This window comes from Channa argus, chromosome 15 (assembly GCF_033026475.1).
Source record: "Channa argus isolate prfri chromosome 15, Channa argus male v1.0, whole genome shotgun sequence".
NCBI classification, from domain to species: domain Eukaryota; kingdom Metazoa; phylum Chordata; class Actinopteri; order Anabantiformes; family Channidae; genus Channa; species Channa argus.
This window is the reverse complement of record NC_090211.1, coordinates 13,670,569-13,697,279: the sequence shown is the minus strand read 5'-3', so window position 1 is coordinate 13,697,279 and position 26,711 is coordinate 13,670,569. Positions and strand designations below refer to the sequence as shown.

General features: G+C 41.0%; 2 protein-coding genes across 3 annotated transcripts in view; one reads left to right on the top strand and one right to left on the bottom strand.

Annotated features, from left to right (window-relative positions):
* coro7 (coronin 7) overlaps nucleotides 1–26,711 on the bottom strand; it is a 100,528-nt gene that overhangs the window by 22,859 nt on the left and 50,958 nt on the right. The window lies entirely within an intron of this gene.
* On the top strand, nucleotides 1,494–23,467 carry vasnb (vasorin b). 2 transcript variants are annotated; one of them, XM_067476760.1, is made up of 3 exons: nucleotides 1,494–1,765; nucleotides 7,984–8,045; nucleotides 19,482–23,467. In XM_067476760.1, the coding sequence occupies exon 3, from the start codon at nucleotides 19,489–19,491 to the stop codon at nucleotides 21,547–21,549; it is 2,061 nt and encodes a 686-aa protein (XP_067332861.1). In that variant the 5' UTR covers nucleotides 1,494–1,765; nucleotides 7,984–8,045; nucleotides 19,482–19,488; the 3' UTR covers nucleotides 21,550–23,467. The 2 variants fall into 2 exon arrangements, with proteins under 2 accessions (XP_067332861.1, XP_067332862.1); XM_067476761.1 differs by lacking the exon at nucleotides 7,984–8,045.

Below are 26,711 nucleotides of genomic sequence, written 5' to 3'. Positions count from 1 at the left end.
TGCTATGTATTTTGTATGCTCTGTGCACTATTTATTTTAATGGGAAGACCAGTCGTGGCAACACTCAGTTCATCATGCTGACTTTGGATTTGTAGAACTGTCTCTGTAAAGATATATATATATATATAAAAAAAGATGCTGCTTTTCCTCAGCATCCAAATCACACACTCTCTCTCTCACACACACGCAGAGTAAGTAAGATAAATAATCTGACCTCCGCATACACTGATAGCCTCAGCACTGGTGTCATGGTTTGGAGACAAACCATGAAAAAAACAAAGTGAGAGCATGAGCGCTGATTTGTGAGCTTCATACATGTGTGATAAAGTAAAACATGGTACAATTTGATTTATTTTATAACCCTTCTTTATTTCTCCTGAACACGTAAGACTCACTTGTGGCTGAGACTGAGGAGCTACATCTGGACTTGCAGGACATGCGTAAAATCATTTCTCTACTCCTGCAATTTACTGTAATGCCTTGCAGATGGTACTGTGCACATGTGTGTGTGTGTGTGTGTGTTTGTTATATGGGTTATAACTCCAACAGTTGAAGCAGAAGGAGAGCAAACAAGGGAAAGCCAGGAGCCGCAGCCTGTGTGAAGACTGATATCAAAATGTAAACTGTGCAAAATACATAGACTGCCTCAACACATGGAATTTAAGTGTCCCTGGTCTGGAGGATAATGAGGGTGGAGCTGGTTTCAGGAGACACGTGCGGTGGCCCTTGAGCCAGAGAGGTTTGTTGTTCTTTGTGGAGTTTCTACGCCTTTGGCACGAGGGTGAATGATGTCACCACACAAGGAAAAATTTGGCTTAGTTTAAACTGTTTTTACGGTTTCTTGTAAGCATGTTGAGAAAACAGAAGCGTGCCGGTTGAATCAAGGCAAATTTGAAAGTTTTGAACACAAGAGGCTTCTGTTCGATTCTGTGACTGGATAAGTACACACTGGAGGTGACAGTTCTTGAGAGCTTTCACCGTACTGTAATTTGCTAGGACTTGATGACACTCAAATAAGCTACCAGCTGCCAAACAGGTAGCTTGTCACCGGTGGATGTAACCATGCTAATCCACACTGCAAGCGCAATTTACAGACAAATGGCTGTCAAGCTTCTTGTCCTTTCAAGAGAAGTTTGAGATTGTATTGTTCTTATTAACAAAGTTGCTAATACAATTGGCCCCTTCTCCCAAAATTTTGGAGGGCCTCAGACATTTGCCTGGTTTGCCTCCCCTGATGGTCCAGCTCTCTTTTCTGGATAAGATGAGGGAATAATTCTGTGTAAATAATAAAAGCAGTAATGTCTTCAGCTTAAAACAGGTCGTGCGGGTAGGCATTAAGATACAGTGAGCTGAAAGGTGGCTGGAATTTCTCTCCTACAGTACTCAGCCAAACTGCACGGTGAGGTGTGTGCTGCGGATGCCCGCCGGTCTGTGCAGGAGTGCGCTCCGCTCCCGTGCGCTTCGCCCCGCCCCTCCCATCGCTCCGCTTAAACTCTCCCCTGTGCTGCTCACCAATAAAGCGCTTTTTGTCCTGAGACTCGGCGCTTGAGCGCATTCCTTGACGTGGAGGGTGGTGTACCTCTCCAAGGATTTGATGAAGACCGCTGGTTATAAGTTTTTTGCCCACACAGAAACTTTCTGTTTTGAGAAAGACAGAGCGCGCACTCGGAAAACTACCCGCTCGGGAGATTTATCGGCGAACTGCTCCGGTTGGATAAAGACAAGAGCGACTGTTGTTGCCAGTTCTACTTCTTCCAAGTTCAGGGTAAGAATATCCTGCTTTGAGTACTACATGCTGGATAAACAGTTCATACTTTTTCGGGCTATGATACTTAGGACAGGATAAAAAAAAATCCTAAATTCGTAAATGGGGCTGTGTTGACAGATGCAATTTTACTTTTTTTAAAATATAACTAATACACGAGCAGTGTTCATGTAAATTGAGTTTGTATCTTGAATGACCCCCCGCAGGGAAAAGTGACGAGAATAATCCAACAGACACCGTGTTTCTGTTTTGCTTTAGATGATATAAAAACGTTTGATTCCTTAATTGCACATGACATTCCTGTAAAATGAAAAACGTGCAGGGCATATTGTTGAAGCCTAAGAAGTGAACTAACACACCATCAACGCTCCGGGGACTCACTGATTCTAATAGGTTATATTGGCTATGTGGGGGACACTAATGCTTCACCAAACACTGACAGAGTCCAGCTGGATTTGGCAAATTCGTAAAAACGCAAGTGTGTGCGCGGAGCAAAGGGAGCCGCCGGGGCGGTAATGAGGCGGGCTATTGGGGGACCGCAGGACGCCGTGCAGCCTGCAGGGTCCGAGCCGAGCGTCTAGACCGCACCGAGCCGTGCTCACCGCACAGGGCAGCTGTTTTGGGACCCACACGGGAGAGTGTCCCACAGCAGAAAGTTCAACAGGACGAAATGGTTAAGCTTCCTTCGGTTACATACATTTTAAGAAAAACTTCAGGTAGATTTTGTGCATCACTGAAAAACCCAAACTGTTGAGGACACAAGGAATAGAGGTACCAAACCCTTATTGCCAGTGATGCGTTAACTTGATGTCTTTTCATGTATAAATAAAAAAGAATATTGTGGAAGTAATTAGGATATCATTAGTTTGCAATTATGGCTGCATCACAAAACATATTTTGGCGATGGCAAACAACATCGGAAGTCAGTTTCAGTCACAAGCATAATTGGCGCAATATATATATATAAACAACTGAAGGTTGTGCAGCACAGAGACATTTCCTAAGGAAAGGTATAGAAAGCAGGGAAACACTTATTAGTTTTCTTCAGCATGTGTGCAGAGTGGTGAGGTCAAATTCCTGAAAGATTTAATCTCTCAGTGACCTACTCCTGCAATAAACTAACATCTAATAAAGTGACATGACTCAACACGTTTATACCAGTCTCTGTTCCACAGAGTTAAAACACAAAGAGGCGTTTGTCCATCTGTTCTTAACAAGTACAGTAATACCGGTGTATTTCTTAAAAACAACATACCAGTAAAAACAAGTTAGATATGGAGCCTCATTTATGCATTTCCCCCCAAATACTTTTTAAAATCATAACCTCACTGTGTAAACACTGACTAAAATGTATAAAATTATTATTTATTATTTTAAACACCTTTTCAATAATAACCCATAGCCCGAGGACCTACATGTAAATCGATCAGTTTAAAAAATAGTCAGGTAAAACTAACCACAAGCCTCCACCTCAATCAGATGAGCATCTTTTACACAGTCCCCACAAACAAGCATGGAACATCACCTAAAGCTTTCCGGAGGGCAAAGCAGATGGTGTAAACTACTCCAATAGCCCTGCTATTAACCCCCACACGGGTGCACCGCTTGTTTCCTCACCATGTGTTTCTTCACAGATTGTCATTATGCTATAGGAAAAGAAACCGTGTCATTGACAGCATATAAAGGTTGTAATGGTTTATATTAGGCAGAGCAGCCACAGGAGGTCAATTACCCTGCACTAATGTGGAGAACTTTTCCAGCTACTATGTTGCACAGATTGTAACACTTACAGTACAAGAGAGCGATTGTGGGCACAGCTTGACAAAGAAAAAAAATGTGCCAGTGTAGTTGTTTTCTACATGTGGAGCCTGAAAAATGTAGAGCTCACTGCTTTCTTTTGCTCTCTTCATGGCAGACTGTTGTTTTTGTATCATTACCTGTTGACTGACATACTTTTCACTGCAGAGAGAGAGTCTGACTAAAGTCTGAGGGGATGGAACAAAGAGGAGCAATCACTGTTAAGTTCTGACTTCATCTCCTCATCACCTGTAATGTAGAATCAAATGTAAAAATGAGTTGCATAACATATGGCAACAGTTTGACAATTAAGTGTGGAATTGTGCATGGTTTTGTGAGTATTAAGTGAGACACATATGCACATTCGGTGGATTATCCATGCCTCATGAAGCATGTCAGTCTGTGGATAGAAGGCAGGACCAAAGTGAAGAAACTCTCTTTGATACAACCCATTTAAGAAATTAAGCATGAGCCCTGCTGTCACATCCCTGTGATAGTGATGTAGAAACCATGGTACCGAACCAGGATCTTAGTTACCAACATTGTGTCATTCTGTACTTTTTTTTATTTTACAAAATCAAGGCCGGCATTTCATTATCTGTGCCAAAGAGCTCGGGAGGCAAAGAGCACTGATGGCCAAATCTACTGCTGCTGGTGCTGATAAACAGTTGTGTTCTCAGATTTGTTGTGTTTAGATGTGAGTAAAAGCCCTTTTGTGACTGTATATTTAGACAAAATGTTAGTTCATGGTGAATTGTTCCACTCTTCTTTCTCTCAGAGCTCAATTTATGCCAATTAGGAGAAATGCATGCAGCATCCCAATCCCAGAAGCATCAAAGGGATTAGAGGGTTAAAAGTCAGGTGCTGAGGAGAGGAGCCCTGGGGAAGGGACAAGAGGAGGGATATTGAGGGGTGGAGGTAGGAGAGTAGGGCAAGAGTGGGGTGCTCACACAGCCAGCAAAGAGAGATAAGTTGACAGGACAGAAAGTGTGTGAATAAGAGTGCATGTGTGCCCTTATTTCTCAAGGCCATGTGACAGTGAGGTCTCATTACAATAAGTACTGGAGAAATTGAGATGTACAAGTCCTTCATCTGTCAGTGATAAAGACTTTAGTATGCCCCTCCTCAGGTGCTACACAACAGGGGGAGTGTTCCCTGGTTGACAACCAAGAGCCAGAGCTGCCCTCTCAAAAAGGCGTCTTAAATAAATCCCCTTGCTTCAAAGGCCTCAGCCTCACACATCAATGCTGACCCAGAGGTATGTGGAGGCAAACCCCAGCGCGTACGCCTGCCAAGCTAAATTGAAGAAGAGCTTGCCGATGCAGCCAAATGATGCGTTCAGAAGAACCACTTCAAAACCTTGCATAAATATACACACACATGCGAAGGCATCTGAGGGCTTTGGAGTGCCCCAGCTTGAGCGCAAACCCAGATAACTGCTGTCCTCTGTGTCCATATCCACACACAGGCACACACATGTTCACGGTTGTCAGATTTTGCAAAGCAGCCCATCTTCTGAACACAAAGTACCAAGCTCTACATTAACCTTCTCACTCTGGTTGGAAACTCTGTAAAAATCCCCCAAAAAAATCACTAAACCAACTCCAGTGAAATGTTGAGGAGGAGAGAGCAACAGAGTGAACGATACAGATGGAGAGAGAGAGAGAGAGAGAGAGAGAGAGAGAGAGAGAGAGGGGATGAGAGGGAGGATGCTCATCCCAGAAAGCCACCACAAATTGCTGCATTTTAGTCGGCCTGTAAAGAAAGAGAAATGGCTCTTAATCTAAGGTTGTAATTACCTCTGGCCAGCACTGTAATTAGGAAATGAGCCTTGAACTACATTTTACTGGTTAAGAGCAAAGCAAGGGCACACACACAAAACTAGGAAAGAGAGATCTCCCTTTGAGAAAAAAGGTGAAATACCTAACCACTAGTCATTAATGAGTAATGGAAATTAAACAAACAACCGCTGAGATGAACATTAACTCTTAAGGTTGTAACAGAAATGGACTGAATAACAGAATACATTTGTGAGCTCATGTGAAGTGTGTTCCCCTGTGGGTCACTGTGTGTCTGCTCTGCTGTTGTTGACAGTGAGTGTGCATAGGGCAGGCTGAAGGGGAGGAACTCTGTTCGTGTGTGTGAAAAAGCCTGCATGCGTAAATATCACCATGCATCAACCTGAATATCAATCAGTCAAAGATACAATCAAGAGCTGAAGGGCTGTGACAGGGTCACAAGTCACAGCTTGTCACTGTTACAAATCCAACGTACAAAAAGCATCAGAGGGAGTCACATCAAATATCAAGCACAGCCGCACACCTACACAAAGTTCTGTGTTTATTCAACCATCCCTTAGCACTCAGGGTTTAGGCTCATATTTGAACCATAATTTAGACAAATTGTTGGAAATTTTAGGTGATGCCATTACAAAGTCAAACTGCTGGGATCTGTTTTGCCTTGGGGGAAACTGAACCCTGGGGATAAAGAGAAGGAAAAAACACAGAGAGAAAAGGAGAAACAGAGGAGGATAGGTGCGGGGACATATTTATGTATAAAAGATGAAAACAGAGGAAACAAGAAAAATAGAGTTGACAAGTGTCAGTGCTTCAAAGAAAATGACAGACAAAAACACGTTCTTCAAATAGAGAATAAATATGAATGTAAAAAAATGGCTAAAAAGAGAAAATAAAAGGCAGGTCCTACAGATCCTGCCAGTGTTTTCTCTATATAATCTGTGGATTCTCTATATATATTAAAAAAACAAGTGTCTTGTAGAAAGCTGTGGGCTATTAGACATAATAATTTAGGCATATTGTTGTCAACACTTGTCTTTTCAATTAATGTAACAATCATTTATGAAACTTGAAGAAGGTTGTTATTCTATTTTGACTAGTCGAGGTTCATTTTGAAAGCTAAATATTTACACTACAGTCAAAGGACTGTGAGAGGCAGATAGTGACCTCGAGAAACTGACCGCAGCAGGCTTAGCAAACAGCAAAGTTCCGCAACTTTGTATTTACACACAAAGGATGGCCAGTCATTCCTACATGTACTCACCTGCCATCAAAGCATAAATCATCACATTTATGATGTATAGATGTACAGTGATATGTACGCAGATAATCCAAAAACCATGCACTGAGCACACATGCTACAAAAATGCACACGAGCCTCTGTCAAACACTCCCACAGACAAATAAACACATGGATGGAGAGTGCAAGAAAGGCCTCAGAGCAGGTCAGTGAGCCAAACCAAGCCCTGGACTGCAACAGGTTATTTTCAGATGTAAACAAAGCACTGTGAGGTGCTGTGGAAGTGAGCATACACCACGGGGAAAGTCAGACATAGAATATGTAAAGTGAAGAGAGATTTCAGGTGTAACCTATTAGGTACAGCACGTGGTTTCGGAGTCATTCTGTTTTTCACACAGACTGTGTGAGTCAGAGCTTATGTATGCTGAAACATACAACATACAAAAAAACAAGGGGGAGATCTACCAGAGTCGGTGTCAATAGGTGTATAGTTTGTGCTGCACAAATGAGAGAAAAAATATAAATGAGTGCATCTAAGCTAATGATCTCCAAAACCATTTAATGACTACGCTTTAAATCAATGAAATGAAAAACCCTTGACTGCTATTAGAAAGAAATGTGAGAGCTGATCATGGCCAAACATCTGCCTAGTTATTTAACATCTATCAAGTGGTCACTTTATGTTTGGAATTTTCCCTGAAACCAATTCATATTTATGACTCCATGACCATGCCAAAAACAACATTTGATACCAGTTAATAATGTATTTATAGAGAGCAACAAGCACATGAATGCACACACAAAATATTTTGTGGTGATGGATAATGAGATGCTAATCATTTAAAACACGCCAACAGTGTGGTCAACTAAGGTCCTCTCCGCAGATATCCCTTAAAAGTAAAGCAGTACTTGGCTTAAAAAAAAAAAAAAAATTAAAATAAAAAATTTAAATACTAAAACCCAATTAAATCCGTCGGTCGTTAAGCACACCTATAAAGACATTTCAACGTATTTGTGGTTCAAACAATAAGTGTCTGTCTCTTGTTATGCTTAAGTCTACACATAAACAGACACACTTGTGCCATAGCTGATGGGCTTATACCACAGGACAAGCAGCTGACACAGCGGAGAGTGGTCGGCCTGCATTCTTCCTTTCCTGTTCTGACATTCTCTTGTGTTGCCATTCGGCTCGCCACCGCTAAGCACAGCACGCTCCTGCAAACAGCTGGAATCCACCCAATTACCAGGAAAAAAACTTCCTGTTTTGCTTAGAGCTTTTAACAATACATGACAGGGGGCCAAATTCCAAATAAGTGGAGAGAAGAGTGAGTGAAAAACATATTGCAAAACATGTGACTAACAGGTAAAACTGTTATTATTTCCAGGTAAGGAGCACCTGAAACCAAAAAAAGTGGAGCAGGAGTAGAGGAGGAAGTGCCTTTACTGGGTGAGTTATGAAATTCAATCTGACAGGTTTATTAGTAAGCTGTATCATTATATCAGGAGCGGTTTTTAATCATACTAAAAAAACAGACTGTTTAGTGTAAGGAGGGGTTACATGAGCAAAACTGTATTTTTAACACGCATCATTATAAAAAGCTTTCTTGAATACTTGCATCTAGAAATGCAAACCACACGCTGTTGGCGGTCCTTATTGTGTTAACCATAACACCCTGCTTCCTCAATAGGGTCCTTTCAGACAACTCTGAGCCTCTTAACAAGACTGGCAGGAGAACAAGAGCAGCTCTTAAAACACACACACACACACACACACACACACAAAGCATTTAAAAGATACAGTGAGGATATGCAGAGTTACAGACTAAGAGTAAAGGACGAGAGAATGGAGGAAGTGAAGTTTAATCACCAGAACTTTGTGAAAAAAAAAATGTATAACTAATAAACCAACTACTGTACAGTACCTATGCTGGGGCGCTCTATCATGTGTCATTGTGTCACTGGTGAAAACTGTCGCTGTGATTTCTTTGTTTTACTTCACCCACCCTTTCTGACCCCCTAACCTCTGGTCTGCTCATTCCTGTGTCGTGCTAGTTGTCAATGAGCTGTGACAGGGACTGTGTGGGTTTTTAAAACACACAAACACCCACACCCACACAACAAAACCATAGCCTTGGGGCTCTGGACACACACCGCTACTCTCACTAATTGCTTCACAACTCCTCCACCTCAGTGTGTCCAGTCTTCCTCAGGGAAACAGAGAAGAAGAGAGAGTAATGAAGATTTTCCCTCTCCTGTTGACTTTCAATCCTAACACATTCCACAGGTTAAAGAATTTCTGCATGGTCTGTGAGTTTGTGTGTGTGTGGTTGCTTGCTCTAAATTATTTGCCATGCAGGTAATTATTCAATGTCAGAACACACACACACAGGCTTTGTTTCTGCCTTAATCCTGTAGTTTCAACATCAAAGCTTGTACACACTGCTTTGAATTACACCATACTCATATATGGTGAGTGTGTCTTACCTCCATTTCTGCTGACTAAACATCTCTGTCACACCTAAACATATGCATTTGAGCACGTGAAAAAACATGAGTGCGGACTTGACAAGGTTCTGAATGTCCCATGTTTCCATCACTGCATCTTGTAGCTCTGTGTGTTAAACATCTAGATACAAAAGGTGAAAAACACCATTAACACAACCTTACCCATTTAGTGTGTTGTTTATTAAGAGCTATTGGGAATATTTAAATAATGTTAATATTTCTACCTAAAAGCAAATATAGAAGAGTAAACAAGGGTGTTCCAAGATACTCCTATATACGCTTTCTCTAGAAAGACTCTTTGACAACACACCACACACACACACACACAGGTACGCATTGTTCTGTGCGTTACAGGTAGTTCAGGAATCTACTGCAGTCACTTAATGACATGTACGAATGGATGTGTTGATGAGAGCTAACAAACTTCTCTTTATTGAGACTAAATTTGCTATTCACTAACAAAGCATCACTTATACCTTTACTTGTTTGCAGTCAGGTCATCATAGGCTTCTTTATATACTGAAGCCAGTAGACCAATGCACCCTCTTTGTGCTAGAGCAGACATCCATTTAATGGCCTCTTTAAAACAATCATACTAGTGAATTAATTTAAATTTACTGTTAATTATGCTGCAAACCATACTGCAGTGTTTTTCTACTGCTTCAAACATCTATCGGTTCGCATTTGTTTCTACAAAGTTTGAATATCTAGTAGACTTACTGAAACGTCTTTGCATTTTAACAGAGTTAAAAAAAATTAGTAGGTATTGCAAAGTATCCAAACCTGTTCTGTGTGATGAATTGCACAATTCAAGGAAGTTTTATGAGTCTGCTAAAACATTTTCATACAGGGTGGAAATGAATGGAAACCAAACAAACAGAAATGCCCAACCAGAACTCTAAAACCTGGTCAGCAAGCATTTAATAAAAATACATGATGTCATTTAAGAGCTAGAACATGATAGTATGGTTCTATGAAACAACTGTTTGCAATACAAAAAAGGCATGGGGTGAAGTTTGTGTATTTCTCTGTTTGATTGTAAAAGATTTGAACAGTCATGCAGATTCAGCCTACATCATAACACACATCCTACTAATACATTTGACAGTATAAGGAGCTCATATTGTTTTGATGTTATTACACAGTGATTTCCATTTGGATAATTTCTATACTGTTAAATTCAGCAGATTTAGGTGTCACTACATTCCTATTTTTCCTTCTTTCTTATCTTGTTTGTGCTGTATAAGAGTAAGCTACAGTCAGTGCACACCTGCTGGAGGCAAATTTCAGAGGTGAGGCCCAGTGTGGTATCTTAATGGGCTGCTGCTGACTGATGTCCTACACTTGTTAAGGTGGTAGGGCTCTGCTGTTTAATTAGGGGTTAGCACAGGTGGAGCATGCTGGTCAGTGCAATAAACTTGAGATAAAATTGTGGTGTTGAGTCAGAGGATTCTGTAGTGTAAATGTGGAATTTTATTAGCACAAAAACATCCAGAGGCAATGAATGCCAGCAGATTGTTAATGAAGTGGTAGTCAAAATCTAAGTAGTGATACTAAATTGATCATTCAATTCTCCAGCAATAAAAAATGTGAATGACAGTTAACCAAATCAGGTGTGTGTCTAAGAAGCCTCTCTGAATATAGTACAGATACTGCACACAGGCGTAGTAGCAGATAATCAACATTCACTGACAGAGGCATGTCAGAGTTGGGGTTGAGGAAACTCTGCTGCCTAACTGCTGGTTTGGCAAGCAGCCTCTCAAGCATTGGCACACCACCAACACAGGCAGAGGTTTCACAATAAATTCCTTTGTGACAAGCTAATCAGCACCAGTAATCTCCAGTTCACATTTATCTTGTGTGTGTGGCACGTCTTTTTTTTTTTAAGAAAAAGCCTGGGGGCAAAATGACTAGAAAATTTAGAAACGGTAACTCTTCGAAGGGGGGAAGGGGGGGAGGGATTGGGGGCCTGAAAAACAGGTAGCACAGTACAATGCTTGCCTTTTAATGGAGGTCACAGTACAGAAAGAAGTATGCAAGTCGTGGCATACAACAATTTTTACTTCCATCTTTAACTCTACAAGTTTCTAATGTTAACCAGAAATTTCACAAGACTTTGATGATTACCTGTCAGCACTCAAAATTTCTGTTTACTGTCCTGATACATATTTAGCCTTGAGCATCCACAAGCCTAATGAACAGTTTGACAGCTACATAGTTGCCACAAGGCCCTGCAGGGCTGCTGTGACAGGTGGAGATGGCATTTCTTTATCAGGTTCCAGTTATACTCACTAAGTACATGAACAAACCTGAAAGAAAAAAAAAAGTGAGCAGAGGAGCATGACTGATGAGAGCAGAGGAATATTAAAAGTGCGATGTTGCGATGACAGTGGATTTGTGTGCAGGGTTTCAGAAGAAATACATCGTTCTGATTCCGTTTTGGCACATTTTATTTCCTGAAAGCATGAGGATATGCTTATAATTAATTATAGTGTGATGATTCAGACATGCAGACAGACGAGGAGGCAGGCAAGTGGATAACGTGCAAGCGCTTCCTCGGAGAGTACGTGTGACATTGTTTGTCTAACGAGGACAGTCAGCCTGCCAGTCAGTCTGTCTTAAAGCCAGTCAGTGCGCCTGCCTGATGCCTGACTCATACACACCCTCTGACTCCACTGAGCTCCGATATCAACTGTAAGACCGTGCTGACAATACCCAGCTGGGTGGTCTATACCTTCATGTTTTAATACATGATTAAAAAATGTGTTTTAGCCATATTAAAGCTGTAATTATGGCTTACACAACAATTTTCTGACATGAAGAAACTTAAACATAAATAAGTCGTCACAATGAAAGAGTAAAGCTGATTAAGCAGTACTGTAATATTAAGGTAAAAAAGGTATAGGAAATAGACATTGTTTGCGTGATATGAAATAAATAAACATCATAATGGCCAGGTGGAAAATTACTGTTGTAGTCATATTTGAGCTGAAATGCATGACAGTGGGGCCAGGCTAAAGCCTAACTGATACAACTGGTCCATCCAGCCACTGCAAACTGCAAGCACACTTACAGAACAAACACAGTCCTGTCCCTGCTTCAGGCTCGTTACTGGATTCTGAGGGTTTTTTTTTTAATAACTATGTATCACTGCTCATAATGAGTGTCCCTACAAGGAACACAAAGCTCTGGACCACACTACTCCCGGGGTCAATGAGCCAGACAGTCCACAATTTTGGGAGGAGCGTGTATAGTCATGCACAGGATATGAAGGCGCAAGACAAAACCTGGCTCGAGTCCAGTTTTATGACAGTAGGATGTTTTATTTACCGTTTCCTTTTCTTGTGGTGGTTTTGGACTCATCAGATTGTGACTTCTACAATTGTGCAGTTTTGCTGCTGTGTCTAAAAGCAATGAAAAGAAAAACAGAGAAAGAGAGAGAGGGGGAGCGAATATGGCAGAGAGGTGATGTTTGTGGCCGCTCGGCTTGCAGCAATTCAAGTCCAGTCAGACTCAGCAGAGTGAAGTCGTGTTTTATAGGTCACTGACAAGTAAGGCGGCAGATTTTTGCCCCATGAAAAAAGTTGAACATTCAAATAGTCCACAAAATAAGAAAACAGATGAAAGCCCCTTTTGTCAGTGGCTCTGAAATCATTATCATCTCTGAAATGTGAGAGTCCTGGGGTGAAGATCTTTGAAAGATGTGTGACTGTGAAAGAAATGTGTGACTTAAATGACTGTCCCCTGAGGTCACAGGTTAGGGTGCAATGATGAAAGACTGGGGTCAGCGTTGAGACATTGCTTGCTAGGGTAAAACAAGGGGACAATGTGTGTGAACTGAGACAGAGAGAGGGAGAAAAGTGCAGTCTATCTCAGTCAGTGCATCTTGTCTACTCTTGGACTTTAATAAAAACACAATCAAGTCAAGTATCTACTGCATCATCCTTCATATCCTTGAGTTAAACAAAGGAAATGGTCTACATTTCCTTTTGGAACTTTGACTACCTAACGTCTGTGGTCTAAAGCTCAGAGGAGGCAGACGTGCTGTAGAGTTCCACCTCGGGTCTAGTTTGGCTGCCCGACCGACCGCCTATGCCTGTTTTCTTCTCTGAAGCGTGAGCGCAGAGCATTCTGGAGGCTGGAGCTTTGGCACAGGTTGCATCATTTACTCAGACACACTCCAGAGGTTTTGGATTTCATGTTGCCCCAGAGGAGCAGAGAAAGCACCTGTTGTGCAGATGAGGTCCAGCAAGCTTCAGGTGTACATGTGTGAAACTGGAGCTGGGTGTGTGCTCGTGTCCAACAGGAGCTGCTGTCCGTGTCGTCTGGGCCACAGTGACAACAGAAGATAAAGAATACTAAACAGCAGTGGAAAGACTGATCCGAGCCTGACCTCTCCCCTCAAGGAGTTGATCCCTGTCTTACGGTTTCATAGGCTTTATTGTCCTTTAGACAGATTCTATTTGACCTGATTGATTAGGCAGATGTTTTTCCCCACTTTCAATTATACTTTATTTCTTTAGCACATGAAAATTTAAACAGAAACAGAAAATGTAACTACTGACTTGGATCACACACCAAAAAAAAAAAAAAAAAAAAAAAAATCAAACACTGGGCTGCCATCTATTTAGTTCAGCAGATACTCACTCCTTTTTTGGGTTGTAGTATTCCACTACTCTCTCATTCACCTCTGGACTGTATATTATGCAGTCTTTCAAGTCCTCCAGCTGCAGGCTCTAATGGCAGTAATTCACACTGTCCTCATTAGAAGGCCTGGTCAAAACCATAACTCCTGACATTAAAAGAGCCGTCTTTCACACCACTAATAAACTGCTTTATCAGTCATATAGATATGTACAATATAGCGTACGAGTCAAGGCAAAGTCGCTAATGAAGAGGCAGGCTGTCAGGAACACGGCTTTTGGTTTAACTGGTTGCGATTATTTTTAACAGCGACCCTTTGACATCAACCAGTGCTGGAAGAACTTATGCATGATAGATCTAGCTGTTACAGATTTCTTTCTTGTGGTCAGGATGAAATCAGTTGAAAAGCTTTGTTTGTGCAGCACACTGTAAAACGACTGGGACCCCTGATCCCACTTCATACCACTACAAAGTATTGCAGTGATATTGCGGCTTCATGATGAGTATTGCCACTGACAGACATAGTAAAACTATAATCTTTCTTTCATTCCACATGTCCTCTTCTTCCCTGTCCTTGTTTGTGTTTTGTCTGCTTGATTAACCTTAATGTAAGTGTGGTATTAATAGAGCGTATTTTGGAATTTTAGCTCAGGTTAGAAAGGTTGCTACTGGCTTTATGTACCTCTGCCTCTAAACTGCATACATTTGAAATGAATAAAAATAAATCTGTCGTCTTGTTATGGTGCCAAAACACGTAAGCACCCTCAAATGGAAAAGTTTGATGTGAACAGTAATGTGTTGCCCTCTCACTCCTCACGTCTTGAAACATGTTTCATTGATGATCCACACACTGTTTGCTTATCCAGTATGGGTTGTTTAATAGGTGCAACCAGCAATAAAGTACACACATCAGAGATACATTACGTCATGCCATAAACAAATACTTTAAAGCATAACATGCGTACCAACAGTTTTCTGTTAACATAGTTGGCATTTTCACATACTGTACAGTAATTGCTGTGCCAAGTTCTAAGTAATCTTTTTATCTTTCCGATATTCAAGCCAACTCATGCTTCTCCCTTCGAATTCTCTCTTGACCCCTTTGTCATGTTGATGAATAGCCCCACTAGATTGTGGTTAACATGGTCCAGCTGTGGCACGGACGGTGCTGACAGTGAAAAGGGAACTGTATGTTTGGAGGAGAGGTCCTTTGTCATCTCATAGGATCATAGATGGTAATGAGACAAAAAATATAGAGAGGAAAGTGGGACATGGGGAAAAAAAAAGAGGGGGGGGCAAAGGACTGACATCTGCCTTCATTGTCAGTGATTCTCTGGGTGCCGAAGTTATCAATTACAACCAATGTGAATTCATGTCCCTGTGCTACTGTAGTAAATTACGTGAGAAGCTGTAGGAATTTAATTTAGTAGTGCAATGCAGTGAACCATGCGGTCAGTCCTACAATTCTCTGCATCATACTCTAAGGTACATTCCACAAAAATTGTTCCTTTTAAAGAAGTCCCAGAAGACAATAGGCCTCTTAAATGCAAATGCACTCTGTAGTGTACGGTCAGATCCCCCTACTGTGCTATGATGGCCCCTGTAGTCTCTGACCAACCTGCTGAATTGCACAAGTGCACAGTGACCTGCAACTTCTCCACACACACACACCAATTTTCTACCCCCTTCACTGCCTCTCAGTGCTGGCCTTAAGCTCTGAAGATAAGGGCTCTTGACACTGGGCCTGTTGGGATTTAATTGCTGGAGCTCACTTCACCCTCCAAAAGCAAGGGCTTATCCACCTCTCCACCTCAGTGCCCCGGCCGACAGAAACCTGCTTTTGTCTCTACTGTTCCCCTGCATGTTTTCTTTTCCTCGTCATCTCAAAAAGGAAAAAAGTGGGATAAGAGGGGAATGGCGAGATCGGAGAAATTTGCTTTTTATTCCAATTGGCTCTTTTTCTTGCCTCTTTAATTTTTCTTTTGGAAGGGCTGACCATGTATTTCACTTATTATTGCGCAAAGATGTTCCCATGCTCTGTTCTTTGTGTTCTTTCATACTGTTTCTGGACCTTGGGTGATTCTACCTGTTCATCTGCCAACACATCTACAATCCTCAAGCCTAGATTCAAACATAAAAGAAAACACAGATGTAAGAACAGTTGTTATATAACAGATCTAGTCATAATGATGTTTATACTCCCATTCATTTAAGCAGCACCATAATTCATCCAATCTATCATCTGTTTATAAACCCAGAAAAACTTTCTGTTAATCTCTAAATACCATGCCAATGAGACAGAAAAGCTCACTATTTCAAACTCTGCTGCTGCCTGTCTCAGGAATGTCTCAACAAGCGTGCTGGGGAGAGAAAAGGAAATTACAACTCAACTAAGGAGGAGGAAGACAAGATGGGAGGAGGTGTTCTTCCTTTTGCAGGATGACAAGCATGTCTTTCTACTATCTTTCTTTCCCTCTCCCTCTTGGCAGCCCACCTCAACTCACTTCAAAACAATCCAGTTAAAGCCACAGTCAGGAATCACTCAGCACCACAGAACACTGTGAATCCACAGTGAAGTGACGCCACAATTCTGCCTTATCTTATACACTGATAAGACATGCACAAGGCCCTCATCTCTCCATACAAAAAAAGAAGACAGGAGAATCTACCCCACCAACCTATGGTTTATCTATGGTCTTCCAGTATTGAATAAACTCTTCTCAAACATTTTCTCATCCACTGGGTTATCAGATGTGCCTGGCTTAGTTTGGAATGAGGCAAACTCAAATAAACATTCTGCCCTGGGGAGCCACGGTGGAATCACCACGTTGAGTTTCTAAGAAAAATATTCTCAGTTTTATCTGCGTAGCTGAGTCTTCTAGGTTGCCTTGATGTTGTTGTATATTCTGGCACTGGACCCTTTTACTATACTGTACCAAAGTAAAATTTCTCCATCTCCGTGAGGAACAACATTTAATTTATGGGCTATAGACACATAGAACACTTCTTTCACTCAAACATTTTAATATGTATTATCTCCGGAAGTAACATAAGTAAATAACTAAAATTGAAATGTTGCACCCCACAGACACTCAGATGTTATGAAAACCTGAGACCATCTGCTCCAGTTGTTGATGGATTTGTCCCATCTCATTCATCTCCTGTTTATCTTCCCAAATCCCTTTGTTTTTCCTTGTTCTGTACACATGTGCAGCATGGCAGCCATGCTCTACACTTTTTCTCTCTCTTCCATCTGCACCTCCATCATTTCTAATCCCTGTAATGAAAGATGTGACCCTCTTCGTTCTTGATTACTACAACTGATAGTTTTCCCCTAACAATAAAAAGTTCTCTCTTTTTCACTGAAGCATAACATGTTCGTACTGTTTACACATAGCTACTACCTGTTCAATTTTACTGGACGTTGTATTTAAATTTAGGAATTAGGTACTTTTTTCTGTGCTGTTTGCAGGTGCTGACTCTGCAAACCATTAGCTGCTTTGTACAATCAACCTTTGAGATTTAGGCAGTCATTTTATGGGCATCTGGCTTCACAGAATATTAAAGTTTTTTGCCTTGTCTGGATAATAAGAATACTGTGTTGGCAGTAGGGTTGAAGTGAAACCCATGATTATGTTTTGTATATGATGGAAAAGGAAATTGAGAGATTTGGAAATCTTTCCAAGGATATTGCAATTTCAAGAAGGAAGAGAAATAAAAGTACACTGAAAAAAAAAAGAAAATGCCATAGCTGTGACATGATGACATGATACTGGTCTGTCGTTTGCCCCTCTGCTGCTTCCCAAAACCCTTGATCTGTTCGCTAAGTCCTATCATTTCAAGCAGTTTTTTGTCAATAATTGAAAGACCAGTGAATTCGAAGAATTTGAGTTGCTCATTTGATGTACTTGGGTTAGGATAATTTTGGTAGCATTGAAAAAAAAAAATAGTAAATTGACTGTGATCCGTAGTGAGAGCAAGGAGCAGGTGGATGAAAATCTAGAGAAGTGGAGGTCTGCTCTGGAAAGCAGAGGAATGAAGGTTAACCACAGCAAGATAGAATGTGTGTGTGAATGAGGGGGACCCAAGTGGAACGGTGAGGTTACAGAACAATGGAGAGTGTGGAAAAAGGTGAAGAGGCGTTAGCAAGCAGGTTGGAACGGGTGGAGACAAGTGTCAGGTGTGTTGTGTGATAAAAGAGTATCAGCGAGAATGAAAGGAAAGGTGTTCAAGATGGTGGAGAGACTAGCGATGTTGTACAGCTTAGAGACAGTGGCACTGAAGAAAAGACAGGAGACAGAACTGGAGGTAGCAGAGCTTAAGATGTTGAGGTTCTCTTTGGGAGTGACGAGGATGGACAGGATCAGGAATGAATACATCAGAGGGGCAGCTCATGTTAGATGTTTTGGAGATAAAGTCAGAGAGGCCAGATTGAGGTGGTTTGGACATGTTCAGAGGAGAGACTTTGAATATACCGATAGGAGGATGCTGAGGTTGGAGCTGCCAGGCAGGAGGTCTAGAGGAAGACCAAAGAGGAGATTTATGGATGTACTGACAGAGGACATGAAGTTAGTTGGTGTGAGAGGCAGAGGACAGGGTTAGATGGAGGCACATAATTTGCTGTGACGACCCCTGAAAGGGAACAGCCGAAAGGAAAAGAAGGAGGAATAAATAAATATTCAAGCAAGACTTCATTCATGTATTTCTTAACATGCTTCAACGGCTTTATGATGAATAGATGACTCGTGTTGTCCACAAGAAAAAAACAATTTCTTCTATATTTTTATATTTTTAAGTTATTAGGACAACAAGTGACTTGGAGTGACTCCCTGAGAAGTACAAAAAAAGCACACAAAAAGTAAAGCCAAGTACAGAACAGCACAAAGTAAATCATCCAGTCGCATGGCCACATGCAGCTGGGCAGCCACAAGAAGTTGACATAAAAATGGTTATATGAAAACGGAAAGCCTAGAGCAGTGTTTGTGGTAATCCTTTTACATTTTTCACTAGTTTGATGGCTGTTGAGAGACAGAACAACTGTAGACATTTTGTATTTCACTTTGATACATCAAATCAAAAAAGAATTGATGAGTTGAATCCATCTCTTCCTACTGTGTGTCGTTCTTATGATATGGAGTGTTTCATAAACAGGGAAAACAACTGTGAACCCGCTACAACCACATAGTGTCTGCAGTACACTGTAGAGCAGTGGGTGGGAGGATAAGGGTCAGATACAAACCCTTTGGTTCACAAACTCCGATCATAAATCTGATCATAAATGTACTGTAGTTGTTTTTGGCATCCCATTATGGGGATTATATTATTCCATTATGTCTATTATAAAGATTGTTCTAGGGAGAATGTGGCACTTCTTTAATCAGAAAGCCAGAAGTGTAAGAGAAAGACACTATTTCCTTCAATTGGAAGCATAAACTCATACCTATAGGCCTATTTTGTGAGAGACCAAAATACTGCTTTTAAATACTGGCTACACATGGTTAAAGCATTAATACTAATCTCATCCCATAAGGAAACATTAAATCATTAAAAAAAACAAAATTACTGCATAATTAAAAATCACAGTGAATCAACAGCTTAACTATAGTAGGCTAGTTGGTAATGTAGTCTTCATAGGAAGAGGGCAGTGAAATGATGTATCTGAATTTGTCTGTATTTTGTATATTTTCAGAATTATTATGCGGGTATTGACAACTTTTATGTTCTCTTGTTTTAGGCTCATCATGGAGAGAGAAAGAGTCTGCACCATGACAGTCTTTCTTATGAGACTGATGCCCTTTCTCCTCATCCTACCAGATGGCATCTGGTCCAGTGACTGTCCAAGGGATTGCTCCTGTTCCACTCCAGAATCAATCTTATGTTTCCAGAGACGCTCCCCTACCATTCCCAAGGGAGTGCCTCCATCCACTAAAAGCATATACCTTTTTGCAAACGGCATTGAGGGCTTGACAGCTAAAGACTTTGATGGCTTAGAGAACCTGGAAATGCTAGACCTCAGTCAGAACAAACTCACTCAACTTCCAGATAGGGTTTTTGTACCATTGACGTCTTTGAGAAACCTGGATTTGTCATCCAACCAGATCACCCACATTTCAAAAGAATGCTTCCACGGTTTGGCGCTGCTAGAGCGCCTTTATCTGTATAGTAATCTAATTAAGACCATCCACCCTGCAGCCTTTAATGGTTTGGAACACCTATTGGAACTCAAACTGCAAGGCAACCAGTTGACATCCCTACCTGCGCTCACAATGCCTCAATTGCTGCTGTTGGATCTTCGTTTTAACATCTTCCCCACTTTAGGTCCTTCTGACCTCCAGACCCCAAACCTGGAGTCGCTCAAACTGGGAGGAGTAGGACTCACCAACCTGAATAAGGAGCTCATAGGTAGTCTCAAAAACCTTCATGAACTGGATATTTCAGGAAATCAAATTGAGTCCTTCCCCTCTGTGCTAAAAGAGATTCAGGGGTTGATGCACCTCAGTCTGGCTAACAATCCAATGGGTCCTCTTAAAGTTCATGACCTACAGAACTTTGGGGAGCTGCAGGAGTTAGACATCAGTAACCTCAGTCTTCAGGGACTTCCTGAGGAGTTCTCCCATCTCTTTCCTCACCTCAGAAAGCTTACAGTGGCAGAGAACCCCTTTAATTGTCTCTGCAATCTAGCATGGTTTCCAAGATGGCTGAGAGCCCAGAGCATAATCCTGGAAAGGACAGAGGAGACCCGCTGCCATTTCCCACCTATCAATGCTGGAAAGGTCTTGGAGAGACTGGAACAAAGGGATTTTGGCTGTCCTACCACAACTACAGTCACCACTAGTACTGTGAAAACTACTACTACCCAGCCTGTTCCTGTCACTACCTTAAAAAGTACTACTAAAGCTATTCCAGATCCCAGGTTCAGTGACAACTCCAACAACAATGAAAATGAAGACACTGCCCTGCCCCCTGTCCCTGCATCACCAAGTAGCAGCATCTTGGATCCATTCTGTCCCCCTCATACTTGTTTGAATGGGGGTACTTGTCATTTGGACCAGCATGGTCAGGTAGAATGTGACTGTCCACCTGGTACTTCTGGCATGTATTGTGAAGTCCGAAAACATCACCCTCCCTCACCACCTGACTCTGAAACCCCTACGGCAACAGTCACTGCAGATGTACCAGACATTAGCTCACATCAGGTAACTTCAACCTCAATCTTGCTGGACCTCCACCGCTACATTGAAATGCGGCCTTACATTCATGGAATTCGCATAACCTACCGCAATCTCTCTGGGCCAGACCGCAGGCCAATTCAACTCAGTCTGCCAGCAACCTTCCCAGAGTATAGACTAAGAGGCCTCATGCCCAACTCCACCTACGCCGTGTGTGCTAGTCCACTAGGTGCCCCTAATGGCAAAGACAGCATCTGCACTGAGGCCCGTACAGCCCCTGAAAGCATCAGTGGAACTAATGCAAGATCTGACCCAAAACTAACCACTATGCTGGTACCTTCAATTGCCATCCTACTACTACTGGTACTGATAGCAATTGCAGTGGCAGTAGTAAGCTATCTTCGTAGGAAGAGGACCAAGGGTCACTTGGACTTGGACTGTGAGCCCTCCCAGCTAGAGCTGGATGGAGTTAAGGCTGGCTTGGACAATGGGGCACTGCCTCAAAAACAGCCCCAACTTATGATCCCTGAACCGGCTGTTCAGAATGGAAACCTGGAGTATGAGGTGTTGCTACTACAGGATCACTGTACATCAAATAACAATACATCTTCACACAAACCTTCCTACTTTTGACACCTGGTTTTGACTACTCAAAGTAAATGAAGAATTTTAATTCTTCAGCTCTGCTTTACCTGCTGGTAAAATGCACAGAGAAGCAACTGCTGTTGTTAAAGTGGAGAGCACACCATCAACCAGCAAAGTAGAAACAGGACATAAACTTCACTAAATGCTCGCCGTCGTCCAAGTAGACATTAAACAAGTTCCATAACATCTATTTTGACTTATAAAGCATCAAAAGTGCCTGAACTCTATATACATGTTGCATCTTGTTTCAATAATATTTCTTCACACAAACTGCTGGACTGACAGCCTTAGTTCCAAAGCTATGACCCTGGAACTGATGGTGTGTTGTTATTGGCTGAAACCTAGGAATAAGGGACATTGTAACCTCATGCCTTCCTCTATTTGTTCATAAAGGAGTGTGCACTGAAACAAGGTTGTGCTGCATTTCCCTATGACAACATCCCAACAAAAAAAAAATCCCGAAATTGTTTTTGCTTCATGTTGCAACTCATCAGCACTGTCCCAGAGGGCTCAGTGCTTGCTGTGATTGACCTTTAAGACACCAAATGAAGTTGTGCAGGGAATATAGTGGATGCTTGTATTGCTTTATTTGGCTCTAAAACTGATGTGATTTTTTGTTTGTTTGTTTTGTATGTTTTTTTATACCTGCGACTTTATATCTTTTTTGTGCAACATTATGACTGTTAACATCTACTATAGTTTTCACCCCCACCTCTTGTGACTAACAGACAAAACAGCAGATTAAAATCTTTGAAGATTAAAACTCATTTGGTACTAGCAACGTCAAAGGACTTTGCTCCCAGAATGTCAGACAGTCTAAGCATTTGAGAGTCTGGACAGACTCAAGAATAAATCCCCCTTCTCTATTTGAAGCCCTCAGTCCACTTTACTTGGAGAAGGTAAGCAGGATTACAAAAGGTACAAAGAAAAGCAGTTGACCAAACCCCTACTGTTTCAGTTCTAACCAAAGCTTGTCTTAATTATAGTAAACACTCATATGACTACACCACAGAAAAAGCAAAGACTCAGAGTCTTTATTTATTCTTTATATTCCCTGCAAGGGAAACTGTTTCATCTCTTAACCAGAATTCACATGCAGCATACTACTTTGCCTGGCCAACAAGCAAAGCAAATGGTAGTTGTGTATTGTGGTTCCCTTGAGTAAAAATAGCCTGTTCATCTTAATAAAGGTACGCAATATCTCAATAGCAAGTTAAAACCTAGTTTTGCTCAATTGCACAGACCCAGACTATGAATATGCCAGACGCACAATGAGTTGCAAAGATCCACTGAAAAGCTACTATGCAGACATGGTGTTCTGAGCTTCAAATCTGTGAACATGGGGCAAAGAAGGACTCAAAGTAACCTTTTGCGTGTCTGACACTCTCTCTCTCTCTGTGTGTGTGTGTGTGTATAGAGAAAGAGAGAGAGAGAGAGAGAGAGTATGAGTGAGTGAGTGATTAAGTATGTGAGACAGACAGTATGAGACAGAAAGAGACTGTGTGTAGATCTTTCAACTTCAGTGATATTGCAAGTACATGTTCTGTCTTGTGCAAAGACCAGCAGACATAAAGTAACCCCCTCTATGTGCCCGCATGCCTAGTGTGTTAAGACCCAGAATCAAGGCAAAGACACATTTGTGAATGTCTAAAGTTACCTACAGTATTTCCAGAGCGCCATGTACATGTTAACAAAATGCCTTAAGAACCCACACAAAAACATTCAAGCATTACAACTGGAACTTTGTAAATTAGAATACATTGAGGTATTTTCAATGTGATTGTTAATTTTTCCGTTTTTTGGGAAACTCCTTGTTGTCTTTCTTTGCTTTTTTTTTTTTAATTCTGTGAACTTATTTGTACCAGAGGAAAAATTGATATCAATAAACAAATATCTTAAAACATAACCGATGGAGTCTCTCTTTCTTTTCTTTTTTTTTTTTACTTTTCACCTTTAGTTTGTAAGAGAAACAATTAGGTTGTAAGGCAAGTGGGGCATTATGTTTGTCATTAGCCATCACTCAACGGGATGAAGGGTGAGATCACAGATGGGGAAACCTAGAAAAGAGAAAATTAAGAAACCAAATCTTGACAAGCAGGTACAGTTATTCTGGATTCATAATTACTAAAAGATTTACGCAAATTCCTGTTAGCTAAATGCTAACTATGTACAAATAGTAGGCTACAGTTGATGCTCAAAGGAATTTCAATTTTTTTTATTTATTTAATTGTTGGGATTCTGAACTGCTGGTGGTGCTAAAGTAAAAGTAAGCACAAATGTAAGTATATAAGAATTACACAACATCCATCAAGTAGTTGTTGAAATACTGCAGAGATTGACATTTCTATCCTAATAGCAGTGTCACTAGCATCGCAAAAAAAGTCCTAAATCATAACAGGTTTAAAAATTAACCAATTATGTGGTGACTTAAATAATATAATATGCAAATGTTCTTAAGTGCTTTATGTAAAGGAGGGATCCTGGAATTCTTCCTTACCAAAGGTGGAGGCAGAAAGGAAAAAACTCAAATTTCAGTAGTGAGTGGATTTAAACATTAATGAGTCACTGGTCTAAGTCTATTGGGTGATCACTGTTTGCAAACCCACACAATAAACAGACCACCCATGTTTTTTTTAATGGGTAGGATGGTGGTAGGGGATTCGTGTAAAATACACACGCACACATGCCCACACCTACAAACACACAGACTGACACACACATATACACACACCCCCACACATCCTGGCCCATGATAGCTGGGAGCTGTTGTGCAATGTCCAAACACAAACACATAAAACAGCACCAATCCTGTCATGCAGAGGCTATTATATCAATTTACTCACAGAAGGCAAACTCTGTTGTGAAAAAACTAAGGAAACAAAATACTCAGTCATTCCATTGTCCTTCCACTGTATAAACCTCCAAGGGTCTCTAAACTTTTGTCTCTACAATGTATATATATAGTCATTAACCTAAAATGCGCTCAGAGTAGTAACAAAATGTAAAATGCAAGGGCATTAGAAATTAAATGTGAGCGTGTGTGGATACTGATGAATGTAGAAGCACGTATAGGAGGATACAAAGGTGATTCCAGATAAGTGCAGGCATATTGCCTGTGACTGAGGAATGCAGGCATGCTTCTGTCATTATCTTTGGTCAGCCATTAGACAGTGTTCATGTATGTAAAAAGGTGAGAGAGTGGAGAGGAAGCATGTGAGTGTGTCTGCTTCTCCCCTTTCCTTCCATAAAACAGCCTCTCTTTTCTTTCTCTGGTCTTAAAGAAAACCTGTTCCCTGGATGAGAGCCAAGTTTGACACGCAAACTCAGCCTGTGCTGATCAAAGACCCCTATTGTAGTTTCAAGGGACTTTTTTTTTTTTAAACAATTAATATTCCCCCCCAAAAAAATTCCACATGGAATTACTTCTGAGTAAATATTTTGTTTCACTTTCTTCACTTGCTTCTCTCCTTTATGCTTCTTTCTCACTCATTTCTTTGTTGTCCATTTGTATCCAAATTCAGAGCTACAGAAAGGCAGCCAAAGACAATGCCTTGAAGTACAGGGTCATGCGGTCAAGAAGCCCGTATGTTTCGCCTGCACATCTTAGTCTTCTATTGAAATCACTTTTACTGCATACTTTACTTCTTTTTACTCCTTTCTTTTTCCATTTTCCAAATAACCCTTTTGCCCACGCAGCACAACTGACCTCCCAATAACCCTAAACCATCTCTCCAACCTCAGTATTTACCATCAGCTGTTAGGGGCACGGGATTCCACAAGAAAAAACAAACAAAAAAAAATATCAACACGAGGCATTCAACTCATAACTACCCACATAAAAAAGAAGGCATATAAACCATGTCAACAGAAGCAGTAGTCAATGATGATTTCTTTAGTAAATTTCATTATACCTCCACTGTTAGCATGTAACAGCATCACCAAAACCTAACTAACAATGTCAGGATTTAAAAAAAATAAAGACTAAAAGAGAAAAAGAAAAGAAGAACTGAGTAGCGAAAACACACCACCACTTTGTTTTTGGAACCAGGTTTTTTTGGCTCCAGCATTTGGCCCTCTGCTTGTTTCCCTAGAGCACTCGCTCCAGCTCTCCAGACCCAAAATCCACCTTCCGTCCCTGTAAATCTTTCTGAAGTACTAATAACAGATGAAGGGTGGTGTGCCACCAGTTCCTCTCATGCCATTCAGCTGCCAGTCTGTGCCAGCAGATGTCCCATGATGCTGCTCTGACCAAATGCAATGAATGGAAATATGAGAAGTGAGAGCAAAAGAATAACAGGAAAAGTAAGCACAAAGAAGACTTTGACTTTTTGGTTAGTTCTTGGCAACATACTGTAGCAGGCACACATGTAATTCATTTCACGTGCTGCTCAGCAGATTATTAGATATAAAAACAAATGGCAATTTAATTTCCCTAGTGCAGATATTTTCTTCCTTCCTGGCCTTGTCATGTGTCATATGTAGTCTCTCCTCTCAGTGGAGTACACTTTGAGCCTCTATATGCTTTCACACAGCAAATGGACAGGGCAAGCAAGTAAGTAATGTATATTGACATGAGTGACTCAGAGTTATGGATTTAGTTGCAAGGCTGGCCTGAGGGGTAAGCAAAATGGGCAACATCCAGTAGGCATGTCAAGTTAAATGTATTTGTCGTGTTTCTGAGGCTTGGTACAGATATGCATCAGTTTATTGTTTAATGCTGTCCAGTTCCACATTCTTGCTTAGTAAGTCTTTATCTAATAAAATGGGCTCTCTTTCTTGCAGTCTCATGTTATCCACCTGTCTATGGTTGTGAACATTTAAATAATGCCAGTATTGCAATTTTCCATACTTTTGTCAGCCTTATGGACATGTGCTAGGGCTTCAACCAACACTTGTTTCCCTTTTCAACTCATGAAATGTACATATTGAAAAAAAAAAAAAAAGAGAGAGAGATAAGTAGTTTTTCTTTGAAATGTCAAACAAATGGTAAAAACAAATACCCAGCACAACTTCCTCGATCTTTCCAGTCCCCAAGGTGAAGCCTTGTTGTTGTTTTGTTTGTGTAAATGGCAAATGGTAATTAGCATTCCCATTCACACACACACACACACACACACCCTGATGGCAATGATCTACATTTATGATACTGT